This window comes from Ranitomeya imitator, chromosome 2, assembly GCF_032444005.1.
Source record: "Ranitomeya imitator isolate aRanImi1 chromosome 2, aRanImi1.pri, whole genome shotgun sequence".
NCBI classification, from domain to species: domain Eukaryota; kingdom Metazoa; phylum Chordata; class Amphibia; order Anura; family Dendrobatidae; genus Ranitomeya; species Ranitomeya imitator.
In genome coordinates, this window is record NC_091283.1 from 167,820,093 (window position 1) to 167,840,585 (window position 20,493).

The 20,493-nt window shown below is 40.6% G+C and overlaps 1 protein-coding gene across 2 annotated transcripts in view; it reads right to left on the reverse strand.

The window, feature by feature from the left end:
* The window catches only part of LOC138662348 (metabotropic glutamate receptor 6-like), a 36,524-nt gene that overhangs the window by 7,618 nt on the left and 8,413 nt on the right, over window positions 1-20,493 (reverse strand). For both annotated transcript variants that reach the window (XM_069747857.1, XM_069747858.1), the window contains exons 3-7: window positions 10,773-10,989; window positions 10,540-10,675; window positions 3,122-3,276; window positions 2,893-3,033; window positions 29-229 (exon numbers count right to left, since the gene is read on the reverse strand). In XM_069747857.1, coding sequence (XP_069603958.1) covers window positions 29-229; window positions 2,893-3,033; window positions 3,122-3,276; window positions 10,540-10,675; window positions 10,773-10,989 — 850 coding nt within the window. The remainder of the gene's footprint in view (window positions 1-28; window positions 230-2,892; window positions 3,034-3,121; window positions 3,277-10,539; window positions 10,676-10,772; window positions 10,990-20,493) is intronic.

The following is a 20,493-nucleotide window of genomic DNA, read 5'->3' on the forward strand; positions in this document are numbered from 1 at the left end:
GTACAAGGAATGATAGACTGATTCTTGCCATTAAAATTAACTCTGCGGATGTACTGTAAGAGCAGCCGTCCGTCCACTGGGTCCATACGGTCACAGACCCCAAGGCTTCCAGCACAAAGGTCGATGTGCATATTGTGTAAGGCGTGAGCCATGGCATACACTGCATCAATGACAAACTGGACTTTTCCTTCTTGTTCATAAACGGAGTCTTTGGCAATCCTCTCCTCTCCTGCAATAAAAAAATAAAAAAGCCACTGGTTGAATGGACATTAGAAATAATGACCGCTATCTTCACCTCCTTGAGATGGCTCCTTTACTCTGCACAACATCCGCTGGGAAAAGCGAAGACCCCTCAAAATTCATACTTTCTGTTACATACAAGACCATGGACTCTAGAATTTATCAGAGTTCATGCTACTTTTGGGGCACAGCTCACATCCATCCTATATTACGTTATGCCAGCTGGATTTACTGGGCAGGACACTTTGGTTATCCTACGTTACTTTAACAAAGTTGATAAATATTTTTAATTTTTGGACCACCACCTTCAAAGCCACAAATGATCACTTCCTTGCCCACCAGTCCTTTTCAGACATCTTCAAAAAGACCATTATCAGAAGTGAACAATGATGAGCACAAAGGAAAACAAAATGCTAGGGAAAGGGAATGTGGCACATTCATTTTTCTCAAATTGACCCTTGTCTCATTTTTTACCAATATGATATTACCGAGACTTCTGTCCATACATCATATGTACAATTATCTTAATGCCATAATTTCGTAAAAAGATTATTAGGTCTTTAAAAAATATAAAGATTTTTTTATTTTATGTAAATGGATTTATTTTGGAGAGAATTGGGGCAAATTGAATCATAGGACCAGGTTCATCAGCCACATCAGTAATCTGTAGAGACTGGCCTCCTACCTGATGGCATTCGTGACTTCTCTTTCTATTAGCCAGCCTGGCATGGCGTTATCTGTGTAGTCTGACATCAGACCACAATGGCTAATTAAAAGCAAAGCTGGGATGCCGATGCTACTGCAATTCAGTATGCAGCAAATCTAATTTGGATCAAGAAGTAATTTTCATGAAAAATGTTGCATTGTTTTTTTTTTTTTTTCCCCAGGTTCTATTTTCTCTACTTGTTGCCGGCTGCAGAATAAATTAACTGAGAATCATCCAGGCACCTCCTTCTAAATGGGAGTTTGTAAGTCTATCCTCTGCCTTTTGCTGAGATCCTGTCAGCTGATTTTATGACCACAGACCACATCAATGCTGAGCTGAACTTTAATGTGGTCATAACTCATCTAGGAAGCGCTCGAAAAAAAAAAAATAGTTACAAACTCCTTGTCAGAGCGAGCTCACTGACGGATTCTCATCTAATTAAATCTCCAGCCAGCAATAGACTATGCAACACAGAGGTCATAGAAGGCAAATGGTGCAAAATATTCAATTAAACCCAAATTCAAAACTAATTTTCAGCCCAAATTACTCGCATTTAAGGAAAAAAAATATTTTAAAAAAGGTGTTCATATCCTTTAATCACTTAAGTCACTTTGATCTATGTATATGTCACTAACTCATACCTGGTCCTGAGATCCAATCTGCAGCTATGCAGAACATGTACAAGTGTTTCTCACAAAATTAGAATATCATCAAAAAGTTAATTTAAGTTCTTCAATACGAAAAGTGAAACGCATATATTATATAGAGTCATTACACACAGAGTGATCTATTTCAAGTGTGTATTTCTGTTAATGTTGATGATTATGGCTCACAGTCAATGAAAACCCAGAAGTCATTATCTCAGTACATTAGAATACTTTATAACACCAGCTTGAGCAATGATTTTAAAACCAGAAATGTTGGCTTACTGAAATGTATGTTCAGTAAATGCACTCAATACTTGGTCAGGGCTCCTTTTGCATCAATTACTGCATCAATGCGGTGTGCATGGAGGCGATCAGCCTGTGGCACTGCTGAGGGGTTATGGAAGCCCAGGTTGCTTTGATAGCAGCCTTCAGCTCGTCTGCATTGTTGGATCTGGTGTCTCTTATCTTCCTCTTGACAATATTCCATAGATTCTCTATGGAGTTAAGGTCAGGCGAGTTTGCTGCCAATCAAGCAGTTGTTTGGAAAAAGTTTGTAAACTTTTGGTGGTGTGGACAGGTGCCAAGTCCTGCTGGAGAATGAAATTTCAATCTCCAAAAAGCTTGACGGCGAGGGAAGCATGAAATGCTCTAAAATCTCCTGGTAGACGGCTGCTCTGACTTTGGTCTTGATAAAACACAGTGGACCTATACCAGCAGATGACATGGCTTCCAAACCATCACTGATTGTGGAAACTTCACACTTGACCTTGGAAATCAAGGTCCCAGAGTCTGGAGGAAGAGTGGAGAGGCCACAATCAAAGCTGCTGGAGGTCTAGTGTGAAGTTTCCACAATCAGTGGTGGTTTGGGGAGCCATGTCATCTGCTGGTGTAGGTCTACTGTGTTTTATCAAGACCAAAGTCAGCGCAGCCGTCTACCAGGAAATCATCCACATTAACAGAAATAAACACATGAAATAGATCACTCTGTGTGTAATGACTCTATATAATATGAGTTTCACTTATTGTATTGAAGAATTGAATAAATTAACTTTTTGATGATATCCTAATTTTGTGAGAAGCACCTGTATGTAGCCACTTTTAATTGCACAGTAAACTCTGTTGTTATGATTACGGACACATATTATAAAATATAAAGTTTGCTAAATAACTTGCTCTGTTTTAGGTGAGGATTACCAGGTCCGACCCCCATGATCGATGTAAGCACATCGGTATCAATGCCGACAGGGGGACAATCCAGTTCTGCACCTATTGCATGCCTTAAAATAAACATAAAAATACCGGTGCATTTTCGCCTGGTCTCTTCTGTTTGAGCAGCAGATCGAGTCAGTTTGCATTTAAAATCATCTTCCCAAAATTCTGCAAACCATATATTACGTCGATTGTTCTCCAGCGTCCGGCTGATAAAATACTGATCAAATCCTAAAAAAGGAAAAAAAAATGTTTAGAGTTGATAATCAAGAGAAATAAAGAATTTATTGATAAAATCACAGGGACAATGGTTACTTACCATCAATAGACGCTCTTTTTGGCAGAATAGTCACAGCACCTTCAGCAACTTCTTCCAGACTCAGGACAGGAGAGGTCTTGGATCCCCAGCTGTCTGAACCCACCCACAAAAAATGACCTGTCTGGTTGGCTCGCTGGGCTGCTTCTAGAACGCGTCTACGTGAATAAAAATTATTATTTCAGCTAGAGGTGAATTCAGACATGATCTCTGCAAACTGACTACATAAATGTTGATTGCTGCATGTTTAGTGGCCTGTATAGACAGGCCATTAAATACGTGATGGGAAGAGATACATCGCTGATACGCTGGTCCTGTGCCCATATAGCATCATGTTAGGGTACTTTCACACTGGCATTTTTTTTAATACGTCGCAATGCGTCGTTTAGGGGAAAAAACGCATCCTGCAAAGTTGTTTGCAGGATGCGTTTTTGCCCCATAGAGTAACATTACCGACGCATTGCGACGTATTAACACACGTCGCAACCGTCGTGCGACGGTTGCGCCGTGTTGTGGCGAACCGCCGGGAGCAAAAAACGTTAAATGTAACGTTTTTTGCTCCAGGCGGACCACTTTTTCCGAACTCCGCCCCCACCTCCCCGCACCTCACAATGGGGCAGCGGATGCGCCGGAGAATGCATCCGCTGCACCCGTTGTGCGGCGCTAACAACGCTAGCGTCGGAATCTCGGCGCGACGCAATGCGACGGGCCGAATTCCGACGCTAGTGTGAAAGTAGTCTTATCGGCAGCACATGCCATGTGTACACACAGATTGATCCCACTGGGAAAAACAAAATAATAATCTAGTAGTTATTATACCCTTTTAATGGTGAACAAAAATAAAATAAATGATGTTACAAGGCAAGCTTTTGAGACTTCCTAGGTCTCTTCATCAGACATGGTATAAGGAATCTGAAGAAACACAAATACATACACAGAATGAGCAGAGACATGGCGTAATCAACGGACAATGAAATAACCAAACTGAGCTCTTAGAATGGATCCTTCATTAGATTTGATTAGTGGTATGAAAGTTTTATATTTCCTACAGTTATGTGTGAGGATAAATCTGGTTAGTCTTAAAACGGACCTTTTGCAAAAAGCTATCTACAATAGGTCATCTCCCCAAGAGTACCACCTTAGCCACCATCCCTATATTCTAACATCACACATGAAAATGGACTGTCTGCCTGACAAATGTTTCTTGAAGCTAATGGGATCCCTTCTAGACTCTGTATTAACATAGTAACATAGTTAGTAAGGCCGAAAAAAGACATTTGTCCATCCAGTTCAGCCTATATTCCATCATAATAAATCCCCAGATCTATGTCCTTCTACAGAACCTAATAATTGTATGTTACAATATTGTTCTGCTCCAGGAAGGCATCCAGGCCTCTCTTGAACCCCTCGACTGACTTCGCCATCACCACCTCACACCGCCATCACCAGATTTATCCTCACACATACCTTTTTCTCTTTCAGCGAGGAGCTATAGCTACAACGCATAGGAACTGTTATGGGCAGCAAAATGGCACCCAAGTATGTCAACGTTTTAATGGCAAAACTGGAAAATGAATTTTTAGCTTCCTGCTACATCAGACCATTGGTCTAATTCCGTTACATCGATGACATCTTAATAATCTGGACTGAGTCTGAACAAGAACTTCTAAAATTCCATGACAAATTCAATACATTTCCTCCCACCTTAAACTTGATATTGGACCACTAAAAAATGAAAATCAACTTCCTGGATACCACCATAAAATTCCAAAATGGTTAAATCCAGACATCGGTGTATCGGAAACCAATTGACGGTCCCAAAAAAACTCAAGATGGGACAGCTTCCACCCGAAACACATTAAACAGTCCATAGTCTACAGCCAGATCCTTAGATATAATTGTATCTGTTCTAGCTTAACGATCAGGGATGGACACTTAACCCCTATTAAAAAGACATTTTTAAACTAAGCCTACCACCCCACCTCCATTGATTATCAGATATTTAGAGCCACAAGGATCTCTAGAACTCAAATACTTCAATACAGAGAAAAAAAGGAAAATAATCATGCACCAGTGGTGGTGATCTACAACCCACAGCTAGAGATACTGAGAAAAATTGCTAAAAAACGTCATCATATCCTACACAAGCATAACCGGCTAAAAACAATATTCAAAGACCCTCTTGTTATGCTACAGGCAACCTCCTAACTTAAGAAATATCATGATCCGAAGTTCAATGCCCTTGGATATCCCAAAAGGAACTTATCCGTGCAATGGGAAGAGCTGCAAAACCTGTACTCATGTAGAAACTAGTGATGAGTGAGCAGTAAGTTTCTCGGAGGCTTTGTACTCGAATCGAGCACATTGGACTGCTCGGCTGCCCGATTTGATTACCGAGCATAATGCATGTCAATGAAGCAGTCAAGTATTTTTCCGGCAGACTTTTACTTGACAGCTGAGGTGGAAAGAGGGGAGGCAGAGAAATAATCAGACGAGTATCGAGCAGTGGCGAGCACACTCGCCCATCACTAGCAGAGACCAAAGAGAGGATATGGACAAAGACACGATATGTTGGAGAAACAGGAAAGAAACTAAGGACAAGAATGAGGTCTCATCGCCACACGATTACAAGCAAATATAACATTTACCTGTGGTCAAATATTTCTGTGGTCCAAGACACAATGTAAACAATATGAAAGTTGTCATATTAAATGGAAACTTCAAATCACAAAAACATTGAAGGGTCTGGGAATACAAACTTATTAGAGTCTTTGATTCCCTCCACACCTGACTAAATCTGTCAGGAGAATTTATGACTAAAGGTACCGTTACATTAAACAATTTACCAATGATCACGACCAGCGATACGACCTGGCCGTGATCGTTGGTAAGTCATTGTGTGGTCGCTGGGGAGCTGTCACACAGACAGCTCTCTCCAGCGACCAACGATCCGGGGAAAGACTTCGGCATTGTTGAAACTGTCTTCAACGATGCCGAAGTCCCCAGGTAACCAAGGTAAACATCGGGTTACTAAGTGCAGGGCCGCGCTTAGTAACCCAATATTTACCCTGGTTACCATTGTAAAAGTAAAAAAAAACAAAAAACAATACATACTCACATTCTGATGTCTGTCACGTCCCCCGCCGGAGTCCACAGGGCTAAAACTGCTTTCGGCAGGAGCGCTGCTAATGCACACGCTGCTGCCGAGAAGCTTCCCTGCACTGTGTCAGTGCCGGCAGTAACAGCGGTGATGTCACCGCTGTGCTCTGCTTTACGTCCGGCACTGACAGTCAGTGCGGGGAAGCTCTCGGCCGGAGCGCGTGCATTAGCAGCGCTCCTGCCGAAAGCAGTTTTAACCCTGTGGACGCCGGGGGACGTGACAGACATCAGAATGTGAGTATGTAGTGGTTTTTTTTTCACTTTTACAATGGTAACCAGGGTAAATATCGGGTTACTAAGCGTGGCCCTGCACTTAGTAACCCGATATTTACCCTGGTTACAAGTGAACATATCGCTGGATCGGCGTCACACACGCCGATCCAGCGATGACAGCGGGTGATCAGCGACGAAAAAAAGGTCCTGATCATTCCCCACGACCAACGATCTCCCAGCAGGGGCCTGATCGTTGGTCGCTGTCACACCTAACGAGATCGTTAGCGGGATGGTTGCTACATCACAAAAAGCGTGACGTTGCAACGATATCCTTAACGATATCGTTATGTGTGAAGGTACCTTTACTACAGAATCTGCGGAATCTGCTCTAGAGACAGTGAGAGCACCAGGCCACTGATCTAAAGGTACCTTCACACTGAGCAACTTTACAACGAGAACGACAACGATCCGTGACGTTGCAGCGTCCTGGATAGCGATCTCGTTGTGTTTGACACGCAGCAGCGATCAGGATCCTGCTGTGACATCGCTGGTCGTAGCTGAAAGTCCGGAACTTTATTTGGTCGTCAGGTCGGCGTGATTCGTCATGTTTGACAGCAAAAGCAACGATGCCTGCAATGTTTTTTCATGGAGCGAACAACCAGCAAGAATGATAAGTATGTCACTGGATCGCTCCTGCATCGTTCTGGAGTTGCTGTGTTTGACATCTCTACAGCGACCTAACAGCGACGCTCCAGCAATCTAGTTTAGGTCGGATCGTTGTCTATATCGCTGGAGCATTGCTAAATGTGACGGTACCCACTTGGATATTGACTTGCACACCATTAATCTAATCCAATTAAGGATTCATTGTCTGAGCTCAGTTTGTTTATTTATACTGTATGTCCATGTATTATGCCATGCCTCTGCTCTTTTTGTGTATGTAATTTGCGTTTTATTCAGATACTTTGTTATGCCGTAACTGACAAAAATGAACTGGAGTATATGTTGGTATGCATGCAAAATATGAACATGTTCACACTGGCCATTAAACAGACAAAACCCAAGCCAGAAGCAAAATTAAAATATTCTCTGCTGTAAGTAAAAGCAATAGTGCATATAAATAATATTGGGCACTTAGTCAGCACCGTTTTTTATATAAAAAAGCAGCATAAAAGCCATCCCACCAGTGTTGAGGTGTACCACAGTCGGAATGATCTTAACCTCTAGTATTACAACTTTACCATGTGTCGAAGTGACGTCATTGTGAGTAAGGGCAGAGCAGGACCGGGTCACAAATGGATAACCAGCAAATGGGATGCCTTTTACGCTTTTTTTGATTAAAGAAAGATGTTTACTAAGTACTCTATGCTATTTATATGAACTATTACTTTTACTTACTCACCTACAGCAGAGGTACTGTTACTTACTTACCTTAACGTTTATATAACTGGGGACCCGGTCCTGCTCTGCCCTTATTCACATTGACGTCACTTTGACACATGGTAAGTTTTTAACACTAGAGGTTAGGATCATCTCGATTTGGCTACACCTTGATGCTGGTGGAATGGCTAGTACTCTTTTTTTAAATCAAAAACGGTTTGCTAAGTACCTTACGTTATTAACAGTCATGGCTGAAAGTGTTTGCACCCTTGAAATTGTTCCAGAAAATGAAGTATTTCTCCCTGAAAATTATTGCTATTTATTGCTATTACAGATGTTTTGTTATACACATGTTTATTTCCTTTTTATTGGAACAACACAAAAAAAAGAGGGGAAAAAAGGTAATTTAAGCATAATTATACCCAAAACCCCCAAAATGGTCTGAATAAAAAAATTGTTGGCACCCTCAACTTAATATTTGGGTGCACACCCTTTGGAATAAATAACTGCATCAGTCGCTTCCTATAACCATCAACAAGTTTCTTACACCCCTCAACTGGAATTTTGGAGCACTGTTCTGCTGCGAACTGCTCCAGGTCTCTCATATGTGAAGGTGTCTTCTCCCAACAGCAATTTTAAGATCCCTCCATAGGTGTTCAATGGGATTTAAATCCGGACTCATTGCTGCCACTTCAGAACTCTCAAGCACTTTGTGTCCATCCATTTCTGGGGGCTTCTTGAAGTATGTTTGGGGCCATTGTCCTGCTGGAAGACCCATGACCTAGGATACAAACCCAGCTTTCTGACACTGGGCACTACATTTTGACCCAAAATCCTTTGGTAATCTTTAGATTTCATGATGCCTTGCACACAGTCAAGGCACCCACTGCCAAAGGCAACAAAACAACCCTAAAACATCTTTGAACTGCCACCATATTTGACTTTAGGTACTGTGTTCTTTTCTTTGTAGGCCTCATTCTTTTTCTGTAGTCAGTAAAACTATGTGCTTTTCCAAATAGCTCTATCTTGGCCTCATCTGTCCACAAGATGCTTTCCCAGACGGATTTTGACTTTATCACATATATTCTGGCAAACTGCAGTCTAGCTTTTTATGTCTCTCTGTCAGTAGTGGGCTACTCCTGGGTCTCCTGCTATAGCGTTTCATTTCATTCAAATGGCGACAGATAGTTCTCACTGTCACTGATGTACCCTGAGCCTGCAGGACAGCTTATTTGGAACTTGATTTGGACTGCTGATTCATCATCGGGAATATCCTTTGTTGCAACCTTTCATCAACTTTTCTCTGCCGTTCACGTCCAGGGAGATTAGCAACAGTGCCATGGGTTGTAGACTTCTTGATTATGTTGCACACCGTGGACAAAGGAACATCGTGATCTCTGGAGATGGATTTGTAACCTTGAAATTGTTGATATTTTTCAACAATTTTGGTTCTCAAGTCCTCAAACAGTTCTCTTCTCTTTCTGTTCTCCATGCTTAGTGTGGCACAAACAGACACACAATGCAAATATTGAGTCAACTTCTCTTTTTATCTGGTTTCATGTGTGATTTTCATATTGCCCACACCTGTTACTTGCCACAGGTGAGTTTGAACAAGCATCTAATGTCTGAAACAGAGTTTTTACCCACAATTTTGGAAAGGTTCCATCGATTTGTTCAGCCCATTTTGGGAGTTTTGGGTTAAATTTTATCCAATTTGCCTTTTTTTCTCTGTTTTCTTTGTGTTGTTCCAATACCCCCAAAAATAAACGTGTGCATAGTAAAACGTGTAATTGCAATGATTTTCTGGGAGAATTACTTACCATAATATTCTGGAACAATATCAAGGATGTCAACACTTTCGGCCATGAATGTATATGCATTGTTGCTTTTACTTAATTACAGCAGGGTATATGTTAATTTTGTCTCTGCCTTGGGTTTTACTTTAACAAATAAACAAAAATTTGCAATCTGTAGCGCTAAAGCACTTCAGCATGTGGTGGATTTTAATTGCAGCAGGGTCTTGCCTACCCATAAAATCAAACTTGGAAGAGAGGTTTTCACATCTACCCAAGAATTCAGACTTCAGTCTTAGAGAGGTACTCATATTAGATACGTTAGGACCATCAGTTTTGAGACCACCTTGTCATTGGTTGATGGGCTTGCATGAATTGGCCAAATTATATGTGCTAAGCGTCTCATTGTTTTCCTATTATATATGGAGGTAGCTAGTCCTAGTTGGCACCTGGTCACCATTGTTTGGAAGTGCCAGTGAGTCTTTTTGTCATTGGGTTTTACTTTGCCATACCATGCCTGAGGAAGAGACCCAAGAAGTCTTGAAAGCTTGCTTTGTAACATCATTTACATTATTTTTGTTAGCCAATAAAAGGTATCATAACTACAAGATTATTATTTTGTTTTTTTCCACTGAGAGCAATCTTTTTTCAACTGGCTAACACGGTACCAAACCTTTTTTCTGCCTACACACAACACACACTGCAAATGTACTGTAGATGCCCCCAGAAACATTCTATGTTACATCATTATTTCATATCATGACAAATTTACCATTCTGCTGGGTGCTAAAAAGACGGGCATATTGGTTGCTATCCCACAAACAGGCATAACAAACACTTATCAACCTGACAGTAGAGGACAGCGTAACTACTAACTTGATGTCATCTTCATTGGCAAAGATAATGATCCCTCTGGCATTAGGAGTCTCCAGCAGCCGTCGAATTACTTTGTCAAACTCTCCAGGACGTGGCTCCCGTGGGATTTTTATAGACTGAGCGATACAAACACCCCCTGCAGGATAAAGCAAATACATGTTATGTCCATATGTTACACTATGAATTATGTATAAAGTGTAGCTTGTCTTCTTATATAGCTAGTGGGAACACACCGGCTTCACGAGAGATCTGTACAAAGGCTTCTACTCCACTTTCTCCATAGTTTCCCTCAGATGCCAGTGTGGACACATAGTTCCATCCAAGTGCCTTAACGATGTCCACCATGGCTTGTGCCTGGTAAGAGTCAGGTGGCACCACGCGAGAGAAGTAATCATACCGATTATTGTCACTGAGCTCCGGGGCGGTGGAAGCGTAACTTATTTGTGGTATCTGAAAAAGACAGAACAGAAGGTCAGACACAAAATGTTGCTACATTACAAAATGCTCATCTGTCAGTCCCATAAAAGTGAATGGAGCAGTGGTGGTCAGCCTGTTTTTTGAGTAGCTTCTGCCATTTTTTTCATTTTTCTCCTATACTTTCAAGAACCATACCTATTTTTCCGTTGTATGAGGACTTTTTTTTTTTTTTTTTTGCGGGAAGAGTTGTAGCTTTAATTGACACCATTAATTCTGATTTGTAAAGTGTGTAGAAATAAAATTACTATTTTACCACATAATGTAGTGGAAAAGGGGAATTGAATTAAAACTGAAATTTCTAAGTTTTTTCCGTTAAGACGACTCCGTGGTAAAAAAAAAAAAAAAGACCTGGTAATTTTGTTCTATGGGTCAGTTCAGCTATTTTGATACACTGTATATAAATAAATGTCATGGCGGAAAGTGTTGGCAACCTTGAAATTGTTCCAGAAAATGAAGTATTTCTCTCAGTAAATTATTACAATGAGACATCTTTTGTTATACATATGTTTTATTCCCTTGTGTGTATTGGAACAACACACAAAAGCAGAGAAAAAAAAAAGGTAAATGGGACATAATTTCACACAAAACACCAGCAATGGGTGGACAGAATTGTTGGCACCCTCACTTTAATATTTGGTTGCATGCCCTTTGGAATAAATAGCTGCAAGCAGACGCTTTCATCAAGCTTCTTACACCTCTCAACTGGAATTTTGGAGCACTCTCCTTGCAACTGCTCCAGGTCTCTCATATTTGAAGGCGCCTTTTCCCAACAGCAATTTTAAAATCTCTCTACAGGTGTTCAGTGGGATTTAGATCCGGATTCATTGCTGCCACTTCAGAACTCTCCAGCGCTTTGTTCCCATCCATTTCTGGGTGTATCTTGAAGTATGTTTGGGGTCATTGTCCTGCTGGAAGACCCATGACCTAGGACACAAACCCAGCTTTCTGACACTGGGTACTACACTGCGACCCAAAATCCTTTGGTAATCTTCAGATTTCATGATGCCTTGCACACAGTCAAGGCCCCCTGTGCTAGAGGCCGCAAAACAACACCAAAACATCTGGGAACTTCCACCATTTTCTACTTCAGGCACTGTGTTCTTTTCTTTGTAGGCCCCATTCAGTTTTCGGTAAACAGTAGAATGATGTGCTTTACCAAAAAGCTTTATCTTGGTCTCATCTGTTCACCAGTCACTTTCCCAGAGGGAATTTGTTTTGGCAAACTGCTGGCAAGCTTTTTTTATGTCAGCAGTGGGGGTCTTATGAGTCTCCTGCCAGAGCATTTAATTTAATTCAAATGTCAATAAATAGCTCACGCTGACACTGATCTACCCTGAACCTGCAGGACAGCTTGAACTTCTTTGGAACCTGATTGGGGCTGCTTATCCACCATCCGGACTATCCTTTGTTGCAACCATTCATCAATTTTTCTCTGCCGTCCATGGAGACTAGCTACAATAACACGAGTTGTAAACGTCTTGATTATGTTGCGCACCGTGGACAAAGAAACATCAAGATCACTGGAGATATACTTGTAACCTTGAAATTGTTGATATTTTAACAATTTTGGTTCTCATGACTTCAGACAGTTCTCTTCTCCCCTCTCTGTTCTCTATGTTTAGTGTGGCACACACAGACAAACAATGCAAAGATTGAGTCAACCTCTCCTTCTTATCTGGGTTTAGGTGTGATTTTCATATTGATCACACCTGTTACTTGCCACAGGGGATTTTGAACGAGCATCATATGCTTGAAACTTGTTTACCGACATTTTTGGAAAGGTTCCAACAATTTTTTGCCTCACCAATTTTTTAGGTTTAGTATAAAATTATGCCTAATTTTTTTTCTGTGTTTTTTTTTTTTTGCATTCTTCAAATACACACACAGTAAATAAATATGTGTATATCAAAACATGTGTAATTGCAATAATTTCCTGGGAGAAATGCTTATTTTTTAAGAACAATTTCAATGGTGCCATACACACACATATATAAAGTACACATTTTTACTACTTTAAAAGAACAAAAAAATTTTAAAACCCATGAATATTATTATTTTTTGTCAACAGAGCAGTTTTTGAGCTTGTTTTTTTTTCGGTAAGACTTGCAATTTTTATTCTTTGATTTTGTTTATATTTTATAATCTGTTTTTTTTTTGTTTGTTTTTTTCGATTTTGGGGGGGAAGTAAGTAACAAAACATCAGCCAGTCTGCCATATTTTTTTGGTTTTGACGCTCTGTGTATAGGATAAACATTTGAATCTTATTAATTTGGACAATTTTGCAAACAGCAATAAGAAATAGTTTTTGTTTTTTTTTGCTATTTACATTTAGAGGATTTAGGGGTGATTTAAACTGTATACGATTGCTTGATATGATAGTATTGCATAATTACCGACCACCTATGAAGACCAGATAAAGGTTGGGCTTTGTTGATGATCTAAGTTGTCAGACCTGACGTTCTTCAGTAAGTCAGTCACAACATTTTCAGTAACAAATCTGACATTTTGACTGTACCAAAAATGTACAGTGTTTCTCACGTTAAAATATTATGCTAATATTTACAGATTTATCGAAAGTGGTTTCCTGGTATAAGATAACCATCTATCATCATGTACGTCTACGATGTTATTTATTCTGATATTGTTTTTAGATAATAAGCAGAAATAATTCGACATGGCTAAGAAAAGAAAACAGGCTTCACCATCTCTGTGTATATCTCTTCTGTTGAAAGAAAATCTTGTAGTCATGATACCTCTCAATGGCTAACAAAAATGGCTTTTGTTAGCCATTAAGGGGTATTATAACTACAAGATTATAATTTTGTTTTTCCCACTGAGAGTTATCTCTTCTGTGACATACAAAGATAATCCTTAGTTTAGCACATGGAGAGTGGGTGTCATGAACTACCCACATAATCTGTAACCTTGCCTTCTGCCAGCGGAGCGGAGCGAGCCTTACGCATTTAATTTGATTACCATGAGCACGTCTAGCCTAAATCATTACAAGGTCTCTATCCTGACACACACAGATAATCTAAAGCCAGGAGCAAAAAAGGCCCTCGGCCAGATATTAGTGGAAAGCATCTACACAGAGCAACCATAGACTGCAGCAACGGGCTGAATATAGTCGTCACATGGTAATCGTGCATTCTGGTAATTGTCCCGACATTACGCCATCAATCTACGGTAGTTCCTTTGGGGATTGATTAATGCAGTATGGACTAAATATCTCCCACAGGGGAAGTAAAAACCCAAAAAGTTAGAATTTTAGCCTGTACAATCCTTTGTTTTCTACTTAATTTTATTGAAGTTATGCACATTAATTTCATCTAGTTTATAGAGTTGTGAGGAGCTATCTCTGTGGCTGATCTAGCTGTAGGCCGGGGGTCAGACGAGCATATGAAATGTCCTCAATATGTCACCTAGGAAACACAGAGGATTTTTCCTACATACAGTGGGTACGGAAAGTATTCAGACCCCTTTAAAAAAAATTTAAAAAAAGTTAATTTTTTCACTTTCACATTAATGTACACTCTGCACCCCATCTTGACTGAGAAAAACAGAAATGTAGTAATTTTTGCAAATTTAATAAAAAAGAAAAACTGAAATATCACATGGTCATAAGTATTCAGACCCTTTGCTCAGACACTCATATAAGACCTCACAGCTCACACTGCATGTCAGACCAAATAAGAATCATGAGGTCAAAGAAACTGTCAAGGAGCTCAGAGACAGAATTGTGGCAAGGCACAGATCTGGCCAAGGTTACAACAGAATTTCTGCAGAGATCAAGGTTCCTAAGATCACAGTGGCCTCCATAATCCTTAAATGGAAGAAGTTTGGGGCCACCAGAAGTCTTCCTAGACCTGGCCGTCCAGCCAAACTGAGAAATCATGGGAGAAGAGCCTTGGTGAGAGAAGTAAAGAAGAACCCCAAGATCACTGTGGCTGAGCTCCAGAGATGCAGTAGGGAGATGGGAGAAAGTTCCACAAAGTCAACTATCACTGCAGCCCTCCACCGGCCTTTATGGCCTCTCCTCAGTGCAAGACATATGAAAGCCCGCATAGAGTTTGCTAAAAAAAAACACATGAAGGACTCCCAGACTATGAGAAATAAGATTCTCTGGTCTGATGAGACAAAGATAGATCAATTTGTCACGATTCACACCGTGACCGTCACCCCTACGTCACAGATCGGGGTGACTTTAGGCCAAAAGATGGCTATCACATGTGCAGGGGGTCTTATCTTAGTTATCCCTCCACTCCACAATGTGATGAAAAAACACACACAAGGCTATTGACCTCTTAGCAGGGGCTTATTTTAGGTATCCCACTGCTCTTCAATATACCACGAACTGCAGGGATTTATGTATATCCCTCTTACAGTTCCATTTAAAACTTGCAGCTCTCTGGCGCCCCCTTACTCTCAGGTCAGATTAGGTACTGCACCTGGGGTAATTAGTCGCCAGAAAGGCTGCCTGCTATGTACTGGCTATTGGGCACGCTGTAGCGACGCGATAACTACTCCCACTAATGCAGGAATCATAATTATCAACGCCACACCTATTTGGTGATAATTCTAAGCGGTATGTGTTGAGAAAACCAGGCACTGCTCATCACCTGCCCAATACAATCCCAACAGTGAAACATGGTGGTGACAGAATCATGCTGTGGGAGTGTTTTTCAGCTGCAGGGACAGGACGATTGGTTGTCATTGAAGGAAACATGAATGCGGCCAAGTACAGAGAGATCCTGGATGAAAACCTCTTCCAGAGTGCTCTGGACCTCAGACTTGGCCAAAGGTTCACCTTCCAACAAGACAATGACCCTAAGCACACAGCTAAAATAACAAAGGAGTAGCTTCAGAACAACTCTGTGACCATTCTTGACTGGCCCAGCCAGAGCCCTGACCTAAACCCAATTGAGCATCTCTGGAGAGACCTGAAAATGGCTGTCCACCAACGTTCACCATCCAACCTGACGGAACTGGAGAGGATCTGCAAGGAAGAATGGCGGAGGATCCCCAAATCCAGGGGTGAAAAACTTGTATCATTCCCAAGTAGACTCATGGCTGTACTAGCTCAAAAGGGTTCTTCCACCAAATACTGAACAAAGGGTCTTAATACTTATGACCATGTGATATTTCAGTTTTTCTTTTTTTTAATAAATTAGCAAAAATTACATTTTTTTTTTTCAGTCAAGATGGGGTGCAGAGTGTACATTAATGAGAAAAAAATTAACTTTTTTGAATTTACCAAATGGCTGCAATTAAGCAAAGAGTGAAAAATTTAAAGGGGTCTGAATACTTTCCGTACCCACTGTATAGTGGCAGTATTGCCGCCATGTCTATCTCTGTAAATGATGGTGTTACATATAGTAGTGCCTACATGTCTATTTCTGCAAATGATGGAGCAACATATAGTAATACCTAAATGTCTATCTCTATAAATGATGGTGTTACATATAGTAATACCTCCATGTCTATCTCTATAAATGATGGTGTTACATATAGTAATACCTCCATGTCTATGTCTATAAATGATGCAGGCACATATAGTAGTGCCTCCCAGTCAGTAAATAATGGCACAGATCAGCCACCTTGTCTATTTGCACAGGATGTTGACACAGATAGGGCTGCTTTACTGCCTTCTTCTATAGGTACAAATAGTCCATACTACATTTACTTGTAAGTTATGAAAGCGATCAGCAGTCATGACTTTAAAAAGGTGTATAATCACTTCCATCAATCTCATAAAAATGTTCTACTTTAGATTAAAATTTTCAAACAAATTTCATATATAAGGAAGAAATAACCATTTCTAGTTTTGGTGTAATGTATACTAAACGTTTAGAAAGGTAATGCTCAGCTGATTACTAATCTGACTGCAAGTACAGTATATTACATTCTGAAAATGAGTGACTTTAGCCCATGTGATAGCTGTCCATACACAGCACATGCTTATATTCCCTGCAAGTACCTACTTCAGCAGAATATATGTTTTCACCCGTCCCGTGGTACACTGCAAGTGACTCTCCTGCAGGTCTTTAACATAGTGAGAAAGCGCAGATGTCTATGGTCCACACTGTCTATGAGCCTACAATGTTACTTAGACACAGCTTTTTCCCTCTTGGACTCGGACGGGTGCACACAATCCCTAGTAAAAGGGACCAATGACTATGTGTCACTAAGCAACTAAAGTGAACGTGTCATTAAAAAAAACGATTGTTTAAATCACTTTTTTGTGTTACATGTTTTTTTCCCCAATCTGTAACCCCTGATCGCCAAAGCCTGTTTTCACCTTCCGGCCTAGGCCAAATTTTTCAATGCGGAGCACTGTCATTTTATGTGGTAATAACTCCTGATTGCTTCAATGTATCCCACTGATTCTGAGAATGCTTTTTCAAGACACATTGTACTTCATGTTAGTGGTAAATATAGGGTGATATGATTTCTGTTTAATTATGAAAAAAAATTAAAATTTTGAAAGATGCATAATTTTCAAACTTTGAATTTGAATGCCCTTAAACAAAAGGTCATACCATATACTGGTAAATGCTCCATACAAAATACACCCCTCATAATGCTCCAAAATGTTCAAGATAGGCCCCATAAGATGCCCCATACAAAAGATGCCCCATATAATGCTCCATAAAGTTTAAGATGGGCGCCATAAGATGCTCCATAAAGTTCAAGATGGGCCCCATAAGATGCTCCATAAAGTTCAAGCTAGGCCCCATAAGATGCTCCATACAAAATACACCCCAAATATTGCTCCTTAAAGATCAAGATGGGCCCCATAAGATGCTCCATATAAAATATGTCCTATATAATGCTCCATAAGGTTCAAGATGGGCCCCATAAGATGCTCCATACAAATTACGCCCCATATACTGCTCCATAAAGTTCAAGATGGGCCCCATAAGATGCTCCATACAAAATACGCCCCATATAATGCTCCATAAAGTTCAAGATGAGCCCCATAAGATGCTCCATTCAAAGTACACCCAAATAATGCTCCAAAAAGTTAAAGATGGGCCCCATAAGATGCTCCATATAAAAAAGCCACATAAAACGCTCCATAAGGTTCAAGATGGGCCCCATAAGATGCTCCATACAAAATACACCACATATAATGCTCCATAAAGTTCAAGATGGGCCCCATAAGATGCTCTATAAAGTTCAAGATGGGTCCCATAAGATGCTCCATACAAAATACACCCCAAATAATGCTCCATAAAGTTCAAGATGGGCCCCATAAGATGCTCCATAAAGTTCAAGATGGGCCCCATAAGATGCTCCATTCAGAATACGCCCCATATAATGCGCCATAAAGTTCAAGATGAGCCCCATAAGATGCTCCATTCAAAATACACCCCAAATAATGCTCCATAAAGTTCAAGATGGGCCCCATAAGATGCTCCATAAAGTTCAAGATGGGCCCCATAAGATGCTCCATTCAGAATACGCCCCATATAATGCGCCATAAAGTTCAAGATGAGCCCCATAAGATGCTCCATTCAAAATACACCCCAAATAATGCTCCATAAAGTTCAAGATGGGCCCCATAAGATGCTCCATATAAAAAAAGCCACATATAACGCTCCATAAGGTTCAAGATGGGCCCCATACAAAATACGCCCCATATAATGCTCCATAAAGTTCAAGATGGGCCCCATAAGATGTTCCATACAAAATACACCCCAAATAATGCTTCATAACGTTCAAGATGGGCCCCATAAGATGCTCCATAAAGTTCAAGATGGGCCCCATAAAATATTCCATACAAAATACGCCCCATATAATGCTCCATATAATTCAAGATGGGCCCCATAAGATGTTCCATACAAAATACACCCCAAATAATGCTCCATAACGTTCAAGATGGGCCCCATAAGATGCTCCATAAAGTTCAAGATGGGCCCCATAAAATACTCCATACAAAATACGCCCCATATAATGCTCCATAAAGTTCAAGATGGGCCCCATAAGATGTTCCATACAAAATACACCCCAAATAATGCTCCATAAAGTTCAAGATGGGCCCCATAAGATGCTCCATAAAGTTCAAGATGGGCCCCATAAGATGCTCCATAAAGTTCAAGATGGGCCCCATAAGATGCTCCATAAAGTTCAAGATGGGCCCCATAAGATGTTCCATAAAAAATACGCCCCATGTAATGCTCCATAAAGTTCATGATGGGCCCCATAAGATGCCCATATAATGCACAGTTTATGCTGCAAAAAAAAAATTAAATACTCAACTCTCTTCGCTGACTGTTGCTCCTTAGCGTTGCCGTCTCTCTGCACTGACTGTTCAGGCAGAGGGCGCACACTAATCACGTCATCGCGCCCTCTGACCTAAACGTCACAATCAGAGGACGCGGAAGACATCACAGCAGTGGAACAGGGAGAGGTGAATATCGCAAGTGCCAGGGGCCTGAGCAAGCAGCGGCACAGGCACCTGGCCCCATAGTGCGCCGTGTCCCCGTCTGCACCAGACCCTGGTACATGCCCCGGGGCCAACGCCGACCGCCAGCCCTGTCAGCAGTCACCGGAACACTGACAGAGGCTGTAGGTGTGTGCAGATGACCAGAAGAGACCAGCAACGGAGAACAGGTAAGTGGGACTGTGACTCGTGTATAGGCCGAAGGGGGGTCTTTTTCAGCAAAAAAAAGTGCTGAAAAACTCAGCTTATACACGAGTATATACAGTAATAATTTACACTCTTCACATGTCTACTGTACATCAGCATCATTTTAAAAAAATTGTTAAATATAGAGAGGTTTAGCAGCATTTTTTCAATAAAATTCACAAAATCTATTTCATTAGGGACCACTTCACATTTGAAGTGACTGTCTGTTGGGCATCCATTTGTCACAAAATGAATAAAACTAACCCCATTTTAAAAACAGCACCTGTCAAGGTATTCAAAACCACATTTAGGAAGTTTGTTAACCTTTCAGGTGCTTCACAGGAATTAAAACAAAGTGGTAATAAATAATTAAAAAAATTGTTATTTTCCAGAAAAATGTTGCTTTAACACCAAATTTTTCATTCTAACAAGGGTAACAGGAGAAAATGTCCCATATGTGGGGGAAAACTACTGTTTGGGTGCACAGTAGGGCTCAGAAGGGAAGGAATACTATTTGAATTTTTTAGCGTAATTTTAGCTGGAATAGATTGTGGACACCTTGTCACATTTGCCAAGCCCTAGAGGTATGAAAACAGTAGGAACACCTCCACAAATTACACAATTTTGGAAACTATACCCCTCAAAAAATTCATCTATGGGTGCAGTGAGCATCTTGATCTCACACATGATTCACAAATTCGTTCAACATTGGGCTTTGAAAAATACAAATTACATTTTTTCCAAAACAATGTTGCTTTAGACCCAAATCTTTCATTTTCACAAGGGTAACAGGAGAAACTGGCCCTGGCTATTACAGCCACAGCTTGACTATCACTTAAGCTGAG